Source organism: Ixodes scapularis, unplaced genomic scaffold (genome assembly GCF_016920785.2).
Source record: "Ixodes scapularis isolate PalLabHiFi unplaced genomic scaffold, ASM1692078v2 PGA_scaffold9__187_contigs__length_104089568, whole genome shotgun sequence".
Classification (NCBI taxonomy): Eukaryota; Metazoa; Arthropoda; class Arachnida; order Ixodida; family Ixodidae; genus Ixodes; species Ixodes scapularis.
This window is the reverse complement of record NW_024609884.1, coordinates 12,718,807-12,737,681: the sequence shown is the minus strand read 5'-3', so window position 1 is coordinate 12,737,681 and position 18,875 is coordinate 12,718,807. Positions and strand designations below refer to the sequence as shown.

The window sequence follows — 18,875 nt, the reverse complement described above, 5'->3', positions numbered from 1 at the left end:
GGGGTTTGGAACGGCTTGAGCGAAGAAAGTTTGCCAGAGACAGCTGCGTGTGGCGTTTGCGTTATTTGAGGCGGGCCGTACGCGCCGTCGCGGACGGGCGTGACGACGGTGGGCGTCGCGGAAGGGGGGTTGTTGGACGACGATGCGGTGGGCAGCCGAGGTCCTTGGCTTGGAGGGTGGGGGATATACCGGGGCAGCCTCCCCGGCTTTCCAGAGGCCGTTCTTCCGATGTTCCTTCTGCGGGCATTTTGTGTTCCTTTTTTTTTTTTTCTTAAAGTGGGGTTTACCTTGTTGCCAAGTCAGGCTCAAAAGGATATATGGCAACGCACTTCTTTCTACGTGACCCGTTATATGCTGCAGCCTGAGAAACGCTGTTGTTTCACCTTGATGGCGATTGTGATGAAGGTGTATTTTTACCGCCTTGTAACTGCTCATTTGCGTCCGAAAATCAAGATAAAAAAGTAATCGAACGCACCTTTTTTTTTTTTGCGTGCATATTACGCTGTCTGGATATCACTTTCGTGCGGTCGATTCTCTCCCCCCCCTCTCTCACTCACTCACTCTCTTTAAAACTTGAGTGTCGTGATTCGTCGCACCGTTTTACACTTTTGCTTCCAACCCGTGTCCTCTCTCATTCTACATAGTTTTCTTTCCTTCTTGGCACGGATAGCCAGGGAGGAAAACACGCAGCGTGTAGTCAGCGCCGCATTTCAATGCTTGTTCGGTCGCCTCGGGTGGAAAGCGTCTGCTTCGATCTCTCGCCGGAGTCCAGGGTCCAGGCGTTCTCGGGAGACCGGCCGCGCAGAGGGTAGTCCCCTACCGGCGGGTATCTCCTCCCGTGCCGATTCATCACGAGCCCAGTCAGCGCGGCGCACCGCTGGTCCCGAACGCGAACTGGCAGCGACAACACCAACGCAACAAAAAAAAAAAAAAAACAGAGCGAGGCTATCCATTTCGCGTGCACTGCGTAGCTCATGCAGGGGGAAAAGAGAGAGACCGTGAGTCTCAGTGCTCCGGCATTAAAAGCGTCCGGTGTGCGCTGCAAAGCCCGGTGCGCCGCCGGGGGTTGGAAGGGGACCGCGCACGGGGAGAGAGCCCCGAGGTGCTCTATTATTTTTAAAGGGGCATTGCGCGGGCAACGGGCGGGGTGGCTCAGTGTAAATAAGGCTGCTAACAAGCGAGAAAAGACTTAATTGTCGAGACGAGGGGAGGCGTGATGGATGGCCGACGCTTTTGTTGCTCTTGCTGCTGCTTCTGTCAGACGGTGTCTCCGGCTCTCCAAGTGGCGGCGCGAGCGAGGGTCGCCGTGCTCACGTTGGACTTTGACCGACTGATCGCCTGTGTGTTTGTGCACGCGGCATGCTCCGGGTTCGGTTCGCCGGTCGCGTGTGCCGTGTTGTTTCGTGCGATTCTTCGGGGTTTTGTTTCTTTGTTCGTTTTGTCTCGAAAGGGTTGGTGCCTGGCTTGCCTCGCATGCTGCTGTACGAGGCACGTACTTGGGATAGTTGGTAAGTTCGTGGAAATTTTAGGGAGCCCTCGTTTTATGAAAAACTGGCCTTTGTTAAAGCGCTAATTTAAATCGTTCTTTTTTTTTTTTTTGTTCTTTGTTTGAACTTACTTTGTTTATGTTTGTTTATGCTTTGTGTATCATCCGGTTACTTTATTTTCTTCGTGTATGGGTGTGGCGAGCAACGTGTAGGTATTGTTTTGACTGAATTCAACCGTCACTCGGTTTCATGGAAGCGAAAAGAAGTGCGGTAAATTAATGGCGAATGTAGACTAAACATAAGCGGAAACACTGCGGCCTTGAAAGTGTTCTAAAGAGGTATTTGTGCTTGTCTTTTTGTCACGTTAATTCGGTTTGTAGGCTCTAGCATCTAAACACCCTTGAAAAAACCCAAATTGCGGTCATGCGCGGCCTAGGTATTTCTCTATTAAAACGGGATCAGAGATCGCGATGCTCCCCTTTATCGGTAGATGTGATAGTGATTGAATATCACAGATAAGCCCACACCCACACCTTACAGATATACAAGGCTAGCTTCCTCCGACTCAAGCGAGAACGGTGGGCTGTCGCCTAGTGCGTGGTGCTGTATATTTCCTTCGCATTAAATTCGTAGAGCCTCGAGAGTACACCCTATACGTACACAAAGTCTACATGTAAACACTCACCGCATATATTTCATTGTTTGTTCTTTAGAGCGCAAAGCCGCAAATAAACGGTTCTCGCAATTTTTTTTTTTTTTTCGTACAGGAAAACAATTTTATATTGGAAGATACAGGTGTCACGATGTGCTAAATAAGACCTCGTAATTCGGAATCCGCGCTTCGCAAGCAAAGTTTTCGAAACATTGCACAAGCCCTTTAACGTTTCTCTCTCTCTCTCTCTCTCGTTTTGTTTCTTTGGTTGAGGCAGTAAATCGGGTCACGTCATCGGAGTTGCTTGGCAAGTTGTAGCACGTTAGGTGGTCTCCCAGCAGGTGCTTCTGCTCTGGTTGACACCGTATTCTCCATAGTATGGTCACGCTACCCGGATTATGTGATAAGTAAACGTGTGACCTGATCACGTAGTTCGGAAAAAAAAAAGGGGGGGGGGGGGGGGATAGGAGAAAGTGGCTAATGTAAAAGAAGAAAATTACTCTGAAGCGATAAATGCGAGCCGCAGGACTGCAGCGGATAGTTTACTGTGGAAACACATATCACACCGCGAAAATCCACTGGCCTTCCCGCGAACAGGTTTTACGTCATTCGAACGGTCGGATGTGCCGCAGCCTCGGGGGTTTTCTGTGTGAATTCGGAGTGGTGGCCGGCGCCATCTACCGTCGGGGGCTTCTCTAGCGCCAGTCAACTCTCTTGGCTGTCTGGGCGAACCCGGTGTCTCGGTGCGCTGGCTGTTATCCTCTCTCCTGAGGCGCGGACAGCGCAACGCGTATGCGTTCTCTCGAACGCGAAACGCCCACACCGCTGGGGGAGGATCCGGCGCTGTAGGCGTCCGGAGGGAGCCGGAGTGGAGCGGCGTAGAGTTCCTGTATAGGCTCCCTACGGGAGCCAGAGTTGCGCATTTGTTTTCCCCGCGCCGCCACGCCGCTATTCGCCGAGATCCATCACGTGAGGAGCAAAGCATCCGGTGGCGTGCAAGAAAGCTACCTTTACGGTCGCTCCGCCGACGTTTCTCTTGCCCCGGGGTATGTTTCCCTGCTTTCCGCCTCCTTTTCCTCCTCTCCTGTTTTCCATGCGCGGCGGCGCGCGCGGCGCCGCTATTCGCCAAATTTAGTCACGTGAGGAGCAAAGCATCCAGCTCGTGCGGGAAAGCCGGCGCTACGGCCACGCGCCAAGGCTGAATGCGCAACTCTGCCACCGTAGGTAGCATATACAGGAACTCTAGAGCGGCGACGCCGTCAGCGCCGCATATTCCCCCCGTGATAAACTTGCGAAGTAAGAATGAGCTCAGATGACCTTGAAGGATTTGCGTAGCGCGGCGCAGGTATTTCTTGTTTCTGGATGAGGCTGGCTGAAGGTGCATAAATGTAGAATTGTAAGATATTGCTGGAAAGGGGGCGTATCAAGGTGCTGAGTGGGCTGACGTTGACGAGAAAAAATTCCTGAACCATCAGGCGACTCTGCAAATGTGGGATGCGCGTTCGGGGTTTGGGCCAAAACTCCGCATCCGCAGTTTTTACTGCCCACTCCTTCGTGGCCACGGCCGCGAGTGCAGTCTGAAGAAAGTTTTATTGTGTTCTGAATGTCGCCGTGGCGGCAACGTCACGTGCGTTGCCCTTTCAGTTACGAAGAGTCGCAAATTTCAACTCTAACGTGCCGAAATGAAATACCTGAATACATCCTTACCTAGATATTGTTATTGGAAGGTATTTGTTAGGCTCATTGACTCCGCTAGGGGAATATTTGAGGCTAGTGGTAGCTCACAAGAGGTGTCAATCATCGTGCCCAAGGTCATTGAAACAATTTCGGGCAATGACGTGCTTTTATTTTCGCCCAATTCTTACCAATTAATTACCAATCTCTCTAGACAAACGGCCCCAGCTGTCTAGCAATGGGTGGAGTTTAATGCATTCTCCATAGTAAAGTATTTTACTGGGAGTTTCACCATTTCTGCATTATGTCATCATTATGGTGGATCGATTCTAAACCCATCAGAGTAAAACCCTGAGTGCTCTCCAATTGTAAACTTAAACGCATTAAAAAAGTTCAATCGGCAAACTGAAAAAAAACAAAAAACAACGAGAGGCTTTTTTTTTTTTTTTTTTTTTTTTAGGTACGGCGACGCTTACGCTTAGGTGAGAAATTTGGCTAGTGAAGTCCGGCCAACCTGGGACAGTGATGTGATTGCTGTCAGGCACGTAGCCAAAATTTTGTTTCGGGGGGGGGGGGGGGGCATGCTCCCCCCCCCCCCCCCCCCCCCCCCTGGCAACGTGCCTGATTGCTAGCTGTGCGATGTGAGGAATTTGTTCGAGCATTGCGTCATAACTTAATTTCAATTTACTATACTCAAAATGTAATATACGGCCGGATTGTGACGGTCAGCTTGCACGAATTTTCAGAACTTTCGATCATCACTTCAAATAGCGTACTATTCGATTTGATCTCTTTATCAAACACTGACACTACGAAGTCGTTTTGCAATATTTCACACGTTTATGGTCTATTCTAGTTGGTTAGCTTCGCGGAGTGGGCTTCTCATCGCACACTGTTCTACTGCAGTGAAGCGACATCAGAGTAACTGAAGCAAGGGTGCAGGCGAGCTGGTTCAATACTGACATGGTAACCCTGGATCCGGAGAAAAGAAGGGACGTAGGATAGGCAGAAAACTCCATGTTATGTGTCTGTCCTACGTCCCTTCTTTTCTCCGGCTCCAGGGTTATCATGTCAACATCGGAGTAGGCGTCGCAATTTTTCGCATCTTGCTTCGCCGCAGCGCACTCGCGTAGTGTGGGAAAGGTATTCCAACATTTTGGCGATACAAACATTTCAATTTCGGGATTTAGCGAGGACATTTGGGTATTGCGAGAAGATGGACTGCCCTATAGATTGATTTCTTATCACAACTTCTTGATTTTCACCTTTACGTTCCATTTGTTGCATAGCACACTGAGCAGAGTAAATTCAAATTAAATTAGCTATTGCGGTGGATGGGGAGCATGTTTATTGTTCACGTGCCAATTTTCGTTACAATGAAGTTTGACGTGTAAACTGTCATTGATGTTCTTATCAAATGACAAAAGCTTTGTTTTTATTTTATTTAAGACTCGCAGTCTTGATTAAACTTTAGTTAGTAAGTTTATTAATTAACTTGATTAAGTTTTAGAACTTGAGCAAGATAGCGATTTGGGTGCTCAAAATTATTCTATTCGGACATTATTTCAGTGTAATATAGCATTTGGTTTACCTTTGATTTCGTGCCCAAAAATAACCACCCATAACACTTCATGCCCTTTTTCATCACTCAGCACTTTGTTGCCCTGCCTGGCGCTTTTACGCTCATCTAAACAGCTGGTTTTGTGTTTGAGGGAATGGACCTTTTCCGAGAAGCGTTCTGCGCACGCGCGAGCGCCCGATGCCAAGCGGCGGAAGTCGGAACGAAAAATCGAGGAAATTCGGAAGGAGGCTGCATATCAGCGAGTAGAACACGTAACTGAGGCATATATATAATTGTGTTACACAAAAAAAGAACGTCGACGGAAAGGAAAACACGACGTTTGGGTGGACGCCACGGATGCCCCTCTTTCAAGTCGCGTTGGGCAGGCGCCGCTGCTCAGAGAGCGAAGAAACTGGTAGCGTAGCCCCCATTATCGATTGGTAGCGCAGGTAGGTCACTTCCTCGATTTTTAGTTCGTGCAGCCACCGCCTGGTGCCGTCGGTATGTGGAAAAGGTCCATTAAACCCTCCGTGCAGTTGACCCTAACAGAAGATAGCACAGAAGTCCGAAGGCAAGGAAAACTTTGTCTTGTAGTTGGGATAGACCTGCACATGAATTTTAATATAATATTCGCTTTGGTGTTAATGAAATTGAAGTGCGTGCTTCAACTCCAAAATTGTTTTTTTGTTTTTTCTTTTTTTGCTGCTTTTTTGTCGTTGTTTTGAAGACCGGGCTCATGTCCGTGCTTTTACGGCTTCTGAGGGTACTGAACGAACACAACTGTCCGACAATGTCAAAATGTTTTCTTTCTTTCTTTTCTGAAATTTTCACCGTCGTTGTTGAGGCGCCGTTTTCCATTTACTTCTCGAGTCATTTCGTTACATCGCGCTGCTGGCATACGCGTGCCTGTCCCTAGCGCTCGCGCGTGGCCCGGATTTTCGGAAGGTGCTCTGTGAAGTCTCCGGGCGGCAATCTTGGCAGCTGTTCCCGGCTTTGAGTGGCTCTCATATGCCGGACAGCGCGCGCTCGGGTTCGGCCAGCTGCGCGCGCCCCCCTTTGCAACTGTGTTTCCGAGAGAGCCGAAAAATCTGTCGCTTTTCCGCGTCATATTTTTGGGGTCTTCTTTTGCGCGGTGACCGTGCTATGTCGGGCGCGTTGGAAGATGGAGTGTTGTAGACCCCGTGTCGTTGATGAAATTCCGTGTTCGCTCGTTTTTGCGTGTGCCCGGTGTATGTGTTTGCCGATGTGTTCCTGTTTTTCGAAGCTTTATTATTATTTTTTTTGTATTTTTTGGCCAATTTTGTGCGTGTGCGAAGCCTCGTGATATTGCGAGCTGGCGCCGCGTCCGACAGATCGAAACTTGACCAGAACTGTTTTGGTTGAGGTCAGTACTCTGTTGTTTTCTTTTTCTTTTCTTTTTTTTATTTTACGTTTTTGTTGGTGGGCCATTTCTTGCCGGGCGGGAGTTGAGTTTGGCTGTAAGCTGTAAGCCGCGTGGGTTTAACAGTCAGTCTGCTGTCGCAATATTCGAAACGACATTTTTTTTTTTTTTTTTTTTTTTTTTCTGGCAGCGTTTTCTTTCGACGCTTTGTTCAATGTTTGTTTTCAGATCATCTTTTTGTCCCTCCGATAAATAGGGTTTTCTCAGTTGGTGCACGGTCACTGTGAAATCTGCCGTAATCCTTTGATCGGCGCTTTTTGCGAGTTTGCTTTGTTCGGTGAATAAGCGATGACTACACTTGCGTTGTTTTTGATCGCTTCCACATTGACCCTTTGCGCGGGTTTCAAAAGTCGGGAACATATTTCTATGTACTTTCGTACCAAAAGCGCCAAAAAAAAAAACGGACAGAGCAAGGATTGATGAGGACATATTTGTGTTTGCTTTACGGAGAGCTGGAGCGATACTTTACAAGAAACAACACAAACACAAACGTGGAACAAAAAAAAATGAACGATGGGAATTGGTATGTAGTTAACGGTTTTATTAAAGCATATTATTTGATGAGAAATAAAACATTATGTATAGTACTCTTGGACACTTCGATGACCTTCATCGAAATCCCTCGTTAAGTGTAGACGCTGCTACACGTCACCTATTGTCTTTTTTCTTAAGTCGTACCTGCGAACTCTCCCGTTTATTTTGGAACATCACGCTGCGTGGAGCCAGAACTCCCTCGCGATCCTCTAATACCCCTCCAGCTGACAAAAGATAGCTGTTGACGCTAGGGCGGGTTAGAGTGGCCCTTCCGGGAAACTGACCGGGGTCGATGGGTGCTCCATGACGGCTCGAGATGGAGGGTCGGGGCAGCTGGTTTACGCGCGCATAAAAACGAAAACAAAAAAAAAGCTACTCCGGCTTAACGATTGGAAGATAGTGTTGCGGGGGGCTATTAATCAAACTTGGCTCTGATTTGAAGTGGAGCACTCTGGCCCTGAGCGGGAGGGGTGAGGTAATGAATTCCCAAGGGTGGCATCAAGCCTTCTGTCTGGCTGGCTGCAGGTTCCCCGCACCAGCCCTTTTCCTTTGTTCCAAGTGTTTCGGTAAAGATGGGGAGGGAGCGACACGCGCGGTGCTTTTTGTATACGACGTTGCATGGGTGTCTCTGGGTGTGTCTTTTTTTTTTTTTTTTTTGAGCTGAAAAGCTACCTTTTGTTGCTGCTTGAGGTATAGTGCAACTAAGTCGCGCTACATTTGTTTTGCATTTGAGCTGCTCACTCGAGCTCGTGGTACTCTCCTGAGTGATCCTCGTAGCAGCCTTATATGGCAATCGAGTCTCCGGTTGTGAGATACTAATATTTGCTCGAGTCGTCGTAACTCGTCCTGAGACTTAACTTGTTTTCCCCCTTTCCCTTTTTCATGTTGTTTCCTTCTGCACTCGCCAGGACTTCACATCGGTAAGTTTCTTTCAAATTACGCTGCTTGATGTTTGAATTTTAATTGTTTTTAACGTGACGCTTTTTTTTTTTTTCGTTTTCATGATCGTCACTATCTTCTGCTGCCAGGGCGTGAGTATTTTCTCTTTGGTCTTATCTTGGCGCCGTAATTCTTTAAGGTGGTTCGAATTTTAGCACGTCGAGACTCGCGTGAAAAACGGGATTGCGAACACGGTCAACCCAAGCACGCGCATTTTGTAACTGCGTTGCTTGCTTGCTGCGCGGATCTCCGAAGATCGTCACCAGTCTAGTTTTCGTGGTCTTGATTTGTTCGGAGCTACGCGCTCGCTCTTTGCGCTTCTGTTCGTTCTTCTTGTCAGTCTATAAGGAGTATTCACTGGGCGCCATATTTGTGGGTGCTGTCTAGAGCGCATGCTCAGAACGAGCCCCCATTCATAGGCTGCTAAGACCGGCCATTTTGACGGTGTGGAATGCACGTTGCAAAAGAACCCTGGAAGCTAGCCATCAGCACGCGCTCAGCCGTCGCGCACACAGCTATGGCCGCCAGTGAATACTTCCTATAGACAACTGAAAGCATGTCGCCTCACTGTCCCATGCTTGAAATCATGTGCAGCGTGCGCGTGAACGTAGCTTTGGCAAGTTGGCAGCGGCACGTACTTGCACGTACACCCGCCGGCAATATGAAGGTGAACACCTTACCTGGTTTCTTGCCTGTTTTACGGCTCCTTAAAGCTATATTAACTCAACATCTCAAATGGTACGTGGCTTGGGGTCTAAATTTTGCGTTCTAGCCCTCTTCTGGAACAGGGCTTGTTCCAACACTTGCAGGAGCGTCAAAAACAAGAAGAGGGCTCTTCACCTTCATATCGCTTATGGGTGTAGTTGCACGCGCGAGCAGACGCGGCGGCGGCCAGATGCCGTGCTTGCATTCGTCTATAGACTTTTCCAAAAAGAGGGCTCCTGGCCGGTTCTATCTTCAGTGTTTGTGCGTATGGTGCGTTATTTGCTCGCTCTCCGAAGCGACGAACATGTGCGTGCTGGGCTGAGAAGTTCCAAATATTGGGGTGGTGTATAGTTGCACCCAAACTAACGCGGGTGTATGCCAAAGTTTCGGCAGTCAGTTCGCCTCCTGTCATTGCCGTAATGTATGGTTTTAAATTTGCATAATTTTTTGATAGAGTTTGTTCTTGATACGTCTGAGAAACATTGTTTTACCGGTGTCGAACATAAAATGACTTAATTATGAACCGCCTTTTTTTCTTTAACCAGGTTTCGAATGCGCATTCGAAACCTGGTTGATGATATTTTTACGGCAACTTCAGTCAGCACCGTTCCATGTAGCGTAATAATAATAATAATACACAGTGCAATGGATTCGGGATTGACGGCCCTTTAAGCCTGGTTCAGACAGTTGCGTTTGGCTGCGTTGCAACAACGAGAAACCAGGACATCCCTGCTGCTTATATCGCGCGCCAAGATGATTCCTTGAATTGGATTCCACGCTTCATACGAAGCACAGATGTGTCGGTGACTCGCTTTCGGTTCTCGACGCACCGCAGTCAACCGCACTCAAACGCAAGTGTCTGAACCGGCTTTTAGTCGAGCAAGAATTTACATTATTTGTTTTGTAGCTTAATTTTTCGACAGGGCGTTGCTCGTGTCGTCTGGTGCTTCGTGAAATTAACTTACCACTTCTATCTTCTCTTCTTTTTTTTTTTCGATTTATTTGTAATGTTCTATTATCCGCAATCGCAATGACACCATTGAAACGCGATACTTCGAAGCAAGCGGGCAATCTGTTTCACCGGCCGTCCCGGGAAGTTTTGAGCGTGTAGTTTCCTAAATATAGAGCAAAAAAAAAAATAGATTAAAAAATAGGAAGCAGTTTATGTTTTCGACCTTCAAACGAAGAGACTGGACCTTGAGGCGTTTAGCCTGTTCAAGTTGGACTCTGGTGTGTGTTTGTGTGTTGTTTTTTGGCCAAGTGTGGCCGAGATGGCGTACGAGACAAGCAAACCCGGCCGACACTGTCCGGTCGTCGGAACGGCCCGTAGCCCCGACGCGGTCTCCCCACCTAGACTGACCGCATGCGGAGGGAGCTCCCTCGTGAACGATGTTCCGTGTCTTTCGGCGTGACGTGCCTACGCGGCCGGCTCGCTCTATCCGGGCAACGTATACCTACCCACCCTCTTCCACTCGTCGTGGTCAGAGAGCTGTTCGTTACCGCGAGCAATTTTTGTTCTGTTTGGGGTGTTGGCGTGGCGCCGCCGCCGAAGGGTCTTTGGTGTTTCTGAGCTCACGGCCACGTCTCCCCGTCCCCCCCTCCTCCCGGTTCCATGCTGCGGCACCCGACCGGCTCCCTCCGCTCCCCGCTGCGGAACACCGTGCTTCGTTTGCGGGATTGTCTCGCCTCCGCCGGACCCTTGACTCTGCTGCGCGTGCGCCGGTGGACTCCTCGGGCCTGGACGCCTCTCTCGTCTCTGCTCCGGCTCGCCAGTATGTAAGTACACGAGGGACTCCAAAGTCCGCTGCCATCCCTCCTGGTTCCCCTTCCCTAATACTCTTCCACGCTCCAGGAGTCGCTGGGAAAGGGAGAAACTTACCTGACCATGGACCGCGACGGACGCTACGGGCTACCCCAGCCAATCTAGAGCTGTGAAACTGTCACATGACTACGCGTCCCCTCATAGGGGTCACGTGACACTTCCACGGCATTCGATTGGCTTTGTATGGTTCGTAGTGTCACCCGCGGTTCATCGTACGGCGAAACGGAGTATAGCTAGAAATTAATAAATGCCCGGATGAGGCAACTTTTTTTTTTTTTTTTTTTTTGTTACCCAAGGGTTGTTTCGACATCTTGACTCGGGTCCTTTTCAATTAAACATAAATTTGTGCTGGTTGCTTTTGGAGACCGGGTCTGTCCAATCGTTTTTTTTTTTTTTTTTTTAACCTTGTTGCTAAAACCTGCTGGTGACGGGTTCGCGAGCGGCGGCACAGAAGAGCCAAGAACGGGGAGTGGTGTTTCTCGTTCATGTGCAGCCACCGCGTATCACTGTTTTGGAGCTGCTCTTTAACAGGTGCGGACAGCAGACTTGCCGGGGTGGGGCATCGTTTGACTCTGAATAACCGGGCCCACTCGGCGATGCGACGCGAATGTATGAATATAGTTTTTTTTTTTTTTTTTTTTTCTCGGAATTTGTTTCGTCAAATCTAATGGAATAGCGCTGGGACCAAAACACGTGTGGGCTCTTCTCGCGCGGAAAATGGACGAAAAACAAATCGTGTTTCGATGTCGTTGCGGCAATTGGTGCGAGGCATTCGTGAGCGCGGCGTGCGGAACAGAGGTAGCCTTTTTTTTTCTTTTTTTTTATCCAAGTCTGACCATAATTGTCCTGTCTCGTACTTCTCTCCTTCTCGTTGTCTTTCTCGTGCGTTTTTATTTCCTTCGGGACGTTGAACCTGAGCTTTCTTGGAGCCTTCTTGGTTAAGTTCTTCCTGGGAAGACACCGAACGTAGTTTCTTGTTTGCCGCGAGGGTGCGATCGTCTTAGCTTCATTGTATCCATTTACAGTACGTATCTAGAGTACGTTGAAAACATATTCGTCTGTCAACAATAAAAGAAGCTGACGCCTTTAGGGACGTTTTATGGGGAACCTGCTGTGTGTCACGCGTTAAGAAGCCGCCGCATGAAGAACCTCCGATTTACGGCTAGGTAGTACGTTGTTTGTATCGTTACATAGACACAAAAGGCTTCAGACTCAGAGCTCCGTTCGTCTACCGGGGCATTTTTCGCCGGTGTTTTCAGTCATCCATAACTCGATCAGGTATGGAGTGTGCTTCTCAAATAAGACGTTACGTTCAGCTCCGAAGGCCCAGCTCACGCGGACGTGTAATCAGAGCACAGCAAAGAATGCCCGCGGATGGAGCTTGAACCCGTCTACGTACGGGGTCCTCCTTCTTGGGCCACGAGTGTCGCCGGGAACGTCTGGTTTACTCTCTCGATATATGGAATGTCCGGCACGCGTCTCGGCGGCATGCGGACGCATAAATTACGGCGATCTTGCGCTATAGCCGGGAGACTAGCTCCGTCGGACCACTTGGTACAGCCGAGGCGAAGACGGAAGTCCACTCTTTTCTCCCTCTTTTTTTGTCATTTATGTTCCTATCCCCGTCCGTTTTTCCTCGGTTGTTTAGATCGGTTGTTTGTGGCGAGAGGCGTATAAACTACGTACGTTATGCAGCTCAATTACCATCGCTGTTTCGGGTGCGGGACAATTTGCGAACTGATTGCTTGTCCCTCGGACAGCTTGTTTCCAGTTGTGACAGCCTGTAAAGTATGGCCACGTCCTTTTGCCTGACTTTATGGTCCGCGGATTCCCTGCCTTCCCCTCCTGCGGATTCGACTCCGCCAGCGTGACGCACAGACGCACATACTCGAGCGGAGGCTTTTTTTTTTTTTTTTTATTCTTATAATTGTATTTTTTTAGCTCGCCTTTATTTTTGGCTGCCCGCTTGTCCGCTTGATGTATTCGCCCGTCTCATCTTTCCCGCAGAGAAGTGGAATGTTCTTGGGGCGTTTGTTATTCCATGCACTTCCCTCCCCTGTTCTGGGCGGTCGCGCGCTGAATTTTAGGCCGCGTACAACCAACCTGCTTTCGGTTCGGATGGAGTGCTCCAGCTCGAGCTAATGTGTGTTTTCGGACTTGTCGTGCAGGAGGTGCGAATGAAGTGATCTCTATGTGTGTGTGTTTATGCGGGCGTGTGCTACACCGACCCAGTTTACTTAATTCGATATAGTGGCCGATCTTACGCGGAGGGTTGGAGAGTGGTTTTCGCACGAAGAGCCTTGGATGCGCATCGTCAAAATAGAAAAGTTCGATTTTCCTTTGTCCGCTCGTTTTGTTATCTGCGCAAATCGCTTTACTTAATTTTTTTCTCGTGTTTTTAGCATTTTTGCGATTTCAAAGGAAATGCACCAACTTTCCTCTCGCGCTTTTTAAGTGTCCCGAACATATCTCGGCAAACCTCACTCACGAGGGCCCTCACTCACCCTCATCTTCACAGGTGAGATGAGGGTGAGTGAGTTTCTGAACCCCGAAAATTCATGAGCGTGAGGGTGAGTGAGGAATGTGATGACCGTGAGGGCGGTGAGTGCTTGAGGGTTGTGAGGGCCGTGAGGGATATGAGGGCGGTGAGTGCGTGAGGGGTGTGAGGGCCGTGGCCCGTGACTGCATGAGGGGTATGAGGGTGGTGTGTGCGTGAGGGCAGGGAGGACTGTGAGGGCATGAGGGTTATGAGTGCGTGAAGGCGGTGAGGGGCATGAGTGCGTGAGGGGTGTGAGGCTAGTGAGTGCGGAAAGGGCATGAGGGTGGTGAGGGGAGTAAGGGTCAGCAGTTCGTGAGGGATCTGAGCTCAAATGAAGTGTTTGCGTGTGGGGCTTGTGCGAGACGATAAGTTCTTTGTGAGGTTGGATTTTGCTTGATGGCGTAGAGAATTTGTGAGGGGTCGCGCGGGTATTGTGACCTCTCGAGGCCATACCTCGGCAAACCTCACTCATGAAAGCCCTCACTCACCCTCATCTTCACAGGTGAGGTGAGGGTGATTGAGTTTCTGAACCCCGAAAATTCATGAGTGTGACGGTGAGTGAGGACCGTGAGGGGTGTTAGGGCCCCGAGGGTCTTGATATTCGGTGAGGGTGAGTGAAAGGCTGAAGGTGTGTGACTGTGAGGGTGAGTGTAGCTGTGAGTGAGGGGCTGAGGTGAGGGTGAGGGAGGGCGACCTAAAATGCTGACCTCTGGTCCCGAGTCCGGAAAGCTGGTAGGGTGCCCCTTGAATAGGTACACCGCCAAACGTTCCCGCGTCTCCATCATTTGACTTTCCCGGGTGCTCGCGTTGGCGCTCGTTTTTCCGGTCCGCAGATTAGCGCGGGCTGTGTTGGCCGTGTGCGCGTGTGGTCCTGTATCTTTATTTGCGTACATACGGGGGGCTCGGTCGCTCGCTGGCCGGCCGGTCAGTCGGGGGCCATGCCAACCAAGCTCCTCGCTCGTTTCACACGCGCACGCAGCATCTCGCTGGATCCCCCCCCCCCCCCCCCCCCCCCTTCACTCGAGCTTCCGGACGGCTGGACCTCGCTCATTTTTGCACCCCGAGCAATCTTAGCGGGAGCGCCAATCCGACCACTGGTTATGATGGGCCCTCCCCGCGCGTCCACTGCCGAAACAAGCGTGGTCGGCCTCCTCTACCGGTGGGCTCCCAATATTGCGCGCCCTCCGCGAACATCGTCGCTCAGTCGCCTGCCGTGCGTCTGTTCGCCTGGCTGGACTCTGATGAGAGAACCACGGTATCGCCTTCTCTTCCCTCCGCGCGCGAACCCTGTGTTGGTCTGTTGTTTGTGCGCACGTGATCTGGGAACGCGGCCGACACGGATCCCGACTGCGCCTTTGCCTCCCTTGCGTCGTTGTCGGCACCCTTTTGGACTTCCCCGGCTATCTTTCTTCCCTATCCCTTCTTCCCTCGCCGCTCCCACCGAACACGGGTCCTCCGTTCTTTGGTATTATTAAAAGGGACCGTTCGGGCACCAAACTCTGGCTCGAGGCCTTTCCCTGGCATCCTCTCGCTCTCTTCCACCTTTCTTCACAGACGCACGCAGGAGCGCGCAGCGGTTCGAGCTCTCAATGGCGTGTCGGCGCTGCGTTAAAAATATCCGTTTTGATATCCATCTATCTATATATCTACGTCGACCCGAATCGTTCACACTCGACCAGCTGTCGCTGGTGTCTCTCTTTTTTCTCCTTCTCTCTCTCCCTCCCTTTTCTGTTCCCTCTCTTCTTTTATCCCGCCTTCCGTTTTCTTCGCTACTCCCGAATTTGCTCTCTGCTCCTCATCTTTCTGCTCCGCGCTGGAGGGACTGCAGCGTCTCGCGCGATTTCTTTTTTTGGGTCTCCCAGATCGGGCAAGCCAGTTTCCCAATTTGGGGGAGGTTTGGCTGGCTGGGGCTGGCTCTCTTGGCGTTTTTGTTTTTTTGTTGTTTTGTTGTTTTTCCCTCTGGCCGGCGTTTTGGTCGGTTCTTTACAGAGCGCGCGTGCTTGTGTACGCTGCTTTTGGGACGCGATTTGGCAGCCAGCGTCAAAACCCGCCTTCTTTATTACTCCTTTGGCGAAACTCGCGCGTAACAAAACGGGTGTTTGGCGTCGGGCGAGGGGTGGCGCCGCTAAAGAGCTACAGTCCGAGCCAGTGCTCTGTTAGGGTTAGAGCAGCCAGCCACGACGACGACGGCTGGGCTACGCGCTGTTAAAGTATGCCGTACAGTTAATGCGCCTTGGCTATGGTTATTGATGGTTATGGCTCTAATGAAGCCCGCCTTCTTTGCGGGGCTTCCCTGTTTTTGCGCTCTTTTTCGCCGGGTGTCTCGAGGCGCGGGTAGACGGAGCCAATGTTTTCCAGGAGCTGGAGCAACAAGAAAGTTGTAACATCCAACTTTGTCCGCCCGTGTTTTCTTTTGCTCGCCTTCTCGCCGAGGAGGCTAGTCGAGGCGGTTAAATCAGCTGCCATTGGATGAGCGGAGGCCGCGAGGGCTGGTTTGTGCAAATTATATATTACTACTTCCCTTCGCTCTCTGTCACGTTCCAGCGCGGTTGTTCGGAAGCTCGTCTTTTGGACTGGATGCACCGCTTCTCTGTCTTTTCCATCTGCGGGTTTCGCGCTCCACCCTCAACCTCGTCGCATTGCTTTGCCTTTTTTTTTTTTATGAGTTGTGGGGTGCGGTAGCGTAATTGAATAGTTCTGCTTCATGCATAACCTCCACCAAGTAAGGAAGGGAGGGGTCTGTTACGTCGTAGTAGATGACGTAAAAAAAATAAAAAAAAAAAAACACTGTACACTCCGACCGCAGTCGTCTGTACTGGGAGAGTTCGGAAAGTCTTTATTATGATGCCGACACTCTAGTAACTACTGGTGGCGAGTTTCACGGAGGGGAAATCAAACGCTGTGCGCGCTGCTTTTGTGTCATCGGCGTACAAGAAAGCGGGTGGGTTTCTTGATGAGGTAAGGCACGTCGCAATTTTGTGATATTTCATAATGAGACGGCAAGATTTGGCAGAACTCAAGCCCCGTCATATATAGCACCAAACTTTGTCCCTTTCGATGACTGCTGCCCGGTCTACCCTTATACACGCATTATTTTGTTTCGTGTCATCTGGAGGACAACTATAAAAACTTGTTTTCCACTAGTCTGCAGACGTACCACACGCGTGACATTGGTTTTTCCTAAAAAAAAAAAAAGAAATAAATAAAACGAAAACACTATTTTATGCCCAACTCCTTGGCTAAAAGGAAAAAAAAAGAGGTTCGGGTGTGTTTGTGTAAGTCTGTGGGTGGGTCGGGGGAAAGAGAGAGGGGGGGGGGGGGGCAATCAAAACAAGAAACAGTTAACCATAGTTTTGTTTAACCCGAGACTGGGGTATTTCGGAAAAGGGACGAGAAGAAAAGAGGCCACAAGGAGGCGACGTCTCAAACACAGCTAAGGATTTTATTCCATCGTATGCACTTTTATACACACCACGTCCACACACAGTATTTGAGACGCATGTTTCGTGTTTGTCCCCTCCTTTTGTGGGCCAAAACGCCGGGTTCGAGCTGTTAACTCTAGACTGAAAAGGCGATGGCATTGGACAAACTGGAGCAAGTAAATGAAGGCAGTCGTAACGACCTCCGAACTAATTGATCGTAAAGCCAGAATAGGGTCAAGAAACGCTCGAAGGGAGGAGGAGGGCACTAAAGTCAGAAATAAACTTTTCGAAATACGCCGGAGGGTAAGGCGGTGGGAGAAACGGGCCTAAAAACAAATTAAAGAAAAGAAGACTGATAGGTTTTTGTTTTGTTGCCTCTTTCTTATTTTCGAGAAGCCCCCTCCCCCGCTTGTAAGATTATATCGACACCTAGCGCGCTTGTTTGCGTCGCCTTGTGATTACTTTGGGGCCCGATATGACTTGTCTGAAGTTTTGGCCCAGTCCTCGCCGAGAGGAGAAACACGGAGAGAGAGGGTATGTTTTGGACGCTGCAAGCTGCTGTGTTTGCGTTGTAACTCCCTCCCTAACCTCCCCCTCGAGGTGGCGCTGGGTCCGTCGTATTATATACGTTATTAAACACGGCTACTCGCCGGAACGCTCGGCGGCAAGGACTTGGTAAAGTTTGAAAAGCTGTTGCCAGCGCGTTTGGTTGTCCCCCCCCCCCCCCCCCCCCCCTTCTATCTCGGCGTTTTGCTTTTCTCTTGTTTAGTTCTCGAAGTCTTTTTTTTTTTTTTGTGTGTGTGTGTGTGTGTGTGTGTGTGTGTGTGTGTGTGTGTGTGTGTGTGTGTGTGTTTTGTTCTTTTTGTGTGTGTGTGCGCGTGCGCGCGCGCGTTGTCATCGATGCTGGGTTCCTTCCTATCTTCGAGATCCATAACGAACAAACAGTGTGTGCGTATACGCATGTATCGTAACTCGTTTGCTCTTTTATGGGTATAATATATCACATTATATTCGGGAGATTTTCAGTGTAGTTTAGAGAATGGGCGGACACTTTGTTGCTATTTCTAGTCGCGTGCGTTCGCGTGTGCTCGCTCGCGCGTGCCCGTACAATGTGTGTTCTCTCCTTTTTTTGTGTGTGTGTGTGTTTTTTTTTGTTTAACGGAAAGGAAGGGGAGGGAGATGGTTTGTGCAGCGGTGGCGTTAGTAGTGACTCTCCAGGTAGTGCCCGCTCCTCTCCCGTCTGACATCCCGAGAAGAGGAAAACGGAATCGCGCGGTCTGACAACACGCCGGTTCGCGTGTTCCCGCAGTTGTTGACTCTGCTTACTAGTTCGTGAACGGATCGTCCGTGATCGTGACCCCTCTAAAGGACAGCGTGTTCTGTTGCGTCGCGCTTTTTTCGTCGAAAATAAACCTCGTGCGCTTGATCTGGTGGTGTATGTACGAGGTCGCTTGCCGGGCGTCGTCCGATGACGGTGACCTAACGACTGTGAGACTCTGACCGTAGGAAAGTGGTTTGTGGCCCCTGATGCGGGTTCGGTAGTTGTTGCTTGAGTTGGTTTTATCGTCCGTGATTGTTTGGGCAAGGAAGGATGTACTGTGGGAAGTCACTTAGAGTGTCTTTCGAAGCCGACGCGCGGATTCGTTAAACCAAACCAGTTTCTTTTATTACGCGTGTAAGTTCGCCATTTTTGTACCTTCACGTCTACGGGTGGTGGACTCTGCCCTTGAACACGGTGCGGTGAACCGAGGCTCGCGCGAGAGTGAAGGAAGGCTGTGTTCGATGATTTCTGAGATGTAGTTCAGGACGCGTCGTCCGAGGGGGGAGGGGGGGGGGGGGGGGGGGGGGGAGTGGAAGTGTTGCTGCCATTGTGGTGCCCCGGGGGGTTCGGCGGGGCGCCAAATTGATTGTGAGACTGCCGTGCTTCGTCGTGCAGTCTCGAGACGTTTCCGTTTGGTTTTTCCTCGCTTTTCGTAGACGGCGCTACACTGGGCTGCCAAGCACGGGAGCTCGGAGATGGTCAAGCTAATTGCCGGAACGCACCGACTCAATCCCAACGTCAAATCGGTGAGTTTTTTTTTGTTTTGTTTTGTTTTGTT

At 50.1% G+C, this 18,875-nt stretch overlaps 2 protein-coding genes across 3 annotated transcripts in view; both read left to right on the top strand.

Annotated features, from left to right (window-relative positions):
- LOC120836627 (ankyrin repeat domain-containing protein SOWAHB) overlaps nucleotides 1-8,614 on the top strand; it is a 60,651-nt gene extending 52,037 nt beyond the window's left edge. Inside the window, exons 7-8 of the mRNA XM_042287525.1 lie at nucleotides 8,258-8,269; nucleotides 8,378-8,614. Of these exons, the coding sequence (XP_042143459.1) occupies nucleotides 8,258-8,269; nucleotides 8,378-8,443 (78 nt within the window). The 3' untranslated portion in view covers nucleotides 8,444-8,614. The remainder of the gene's footprint in view (nucleotides 1-8,257; nucleotides 8,270-8,377) is intronic.
- A 1,980-nt stretch (nucleotides 8,615-10,594) lies between these two features.
- LOC115312006 overlaps nucleotides 10,595-18,875 on the top strand; it is a 56,557-nt gene continuing 48,276 nt past the window's right edge. Inside the window, exons 1-2 of one of the 2 annotated variants that reach the window (XM_040217084.3) lie at nucleotides 10,595-10,769; nucleotides 18,754-18,843. In XM_040217084.3, the coding sequence (XP_040073018.2) occupies nucleotides 18,793-18,843 (51 nt within the window). In that variant the 5' untranslated portion in view covers nucleotides 10,595-10,769; nucleotides 18,754-18,792. Of the gene's footprint in view, nucleotides 10,770-16,249; nucleotides 16,313-18,753; nucleotides 18,844-18,875 lie in introns of those variants that run through there. The other variant, XM_042287526.1, reaches the window with a different exon arrangement.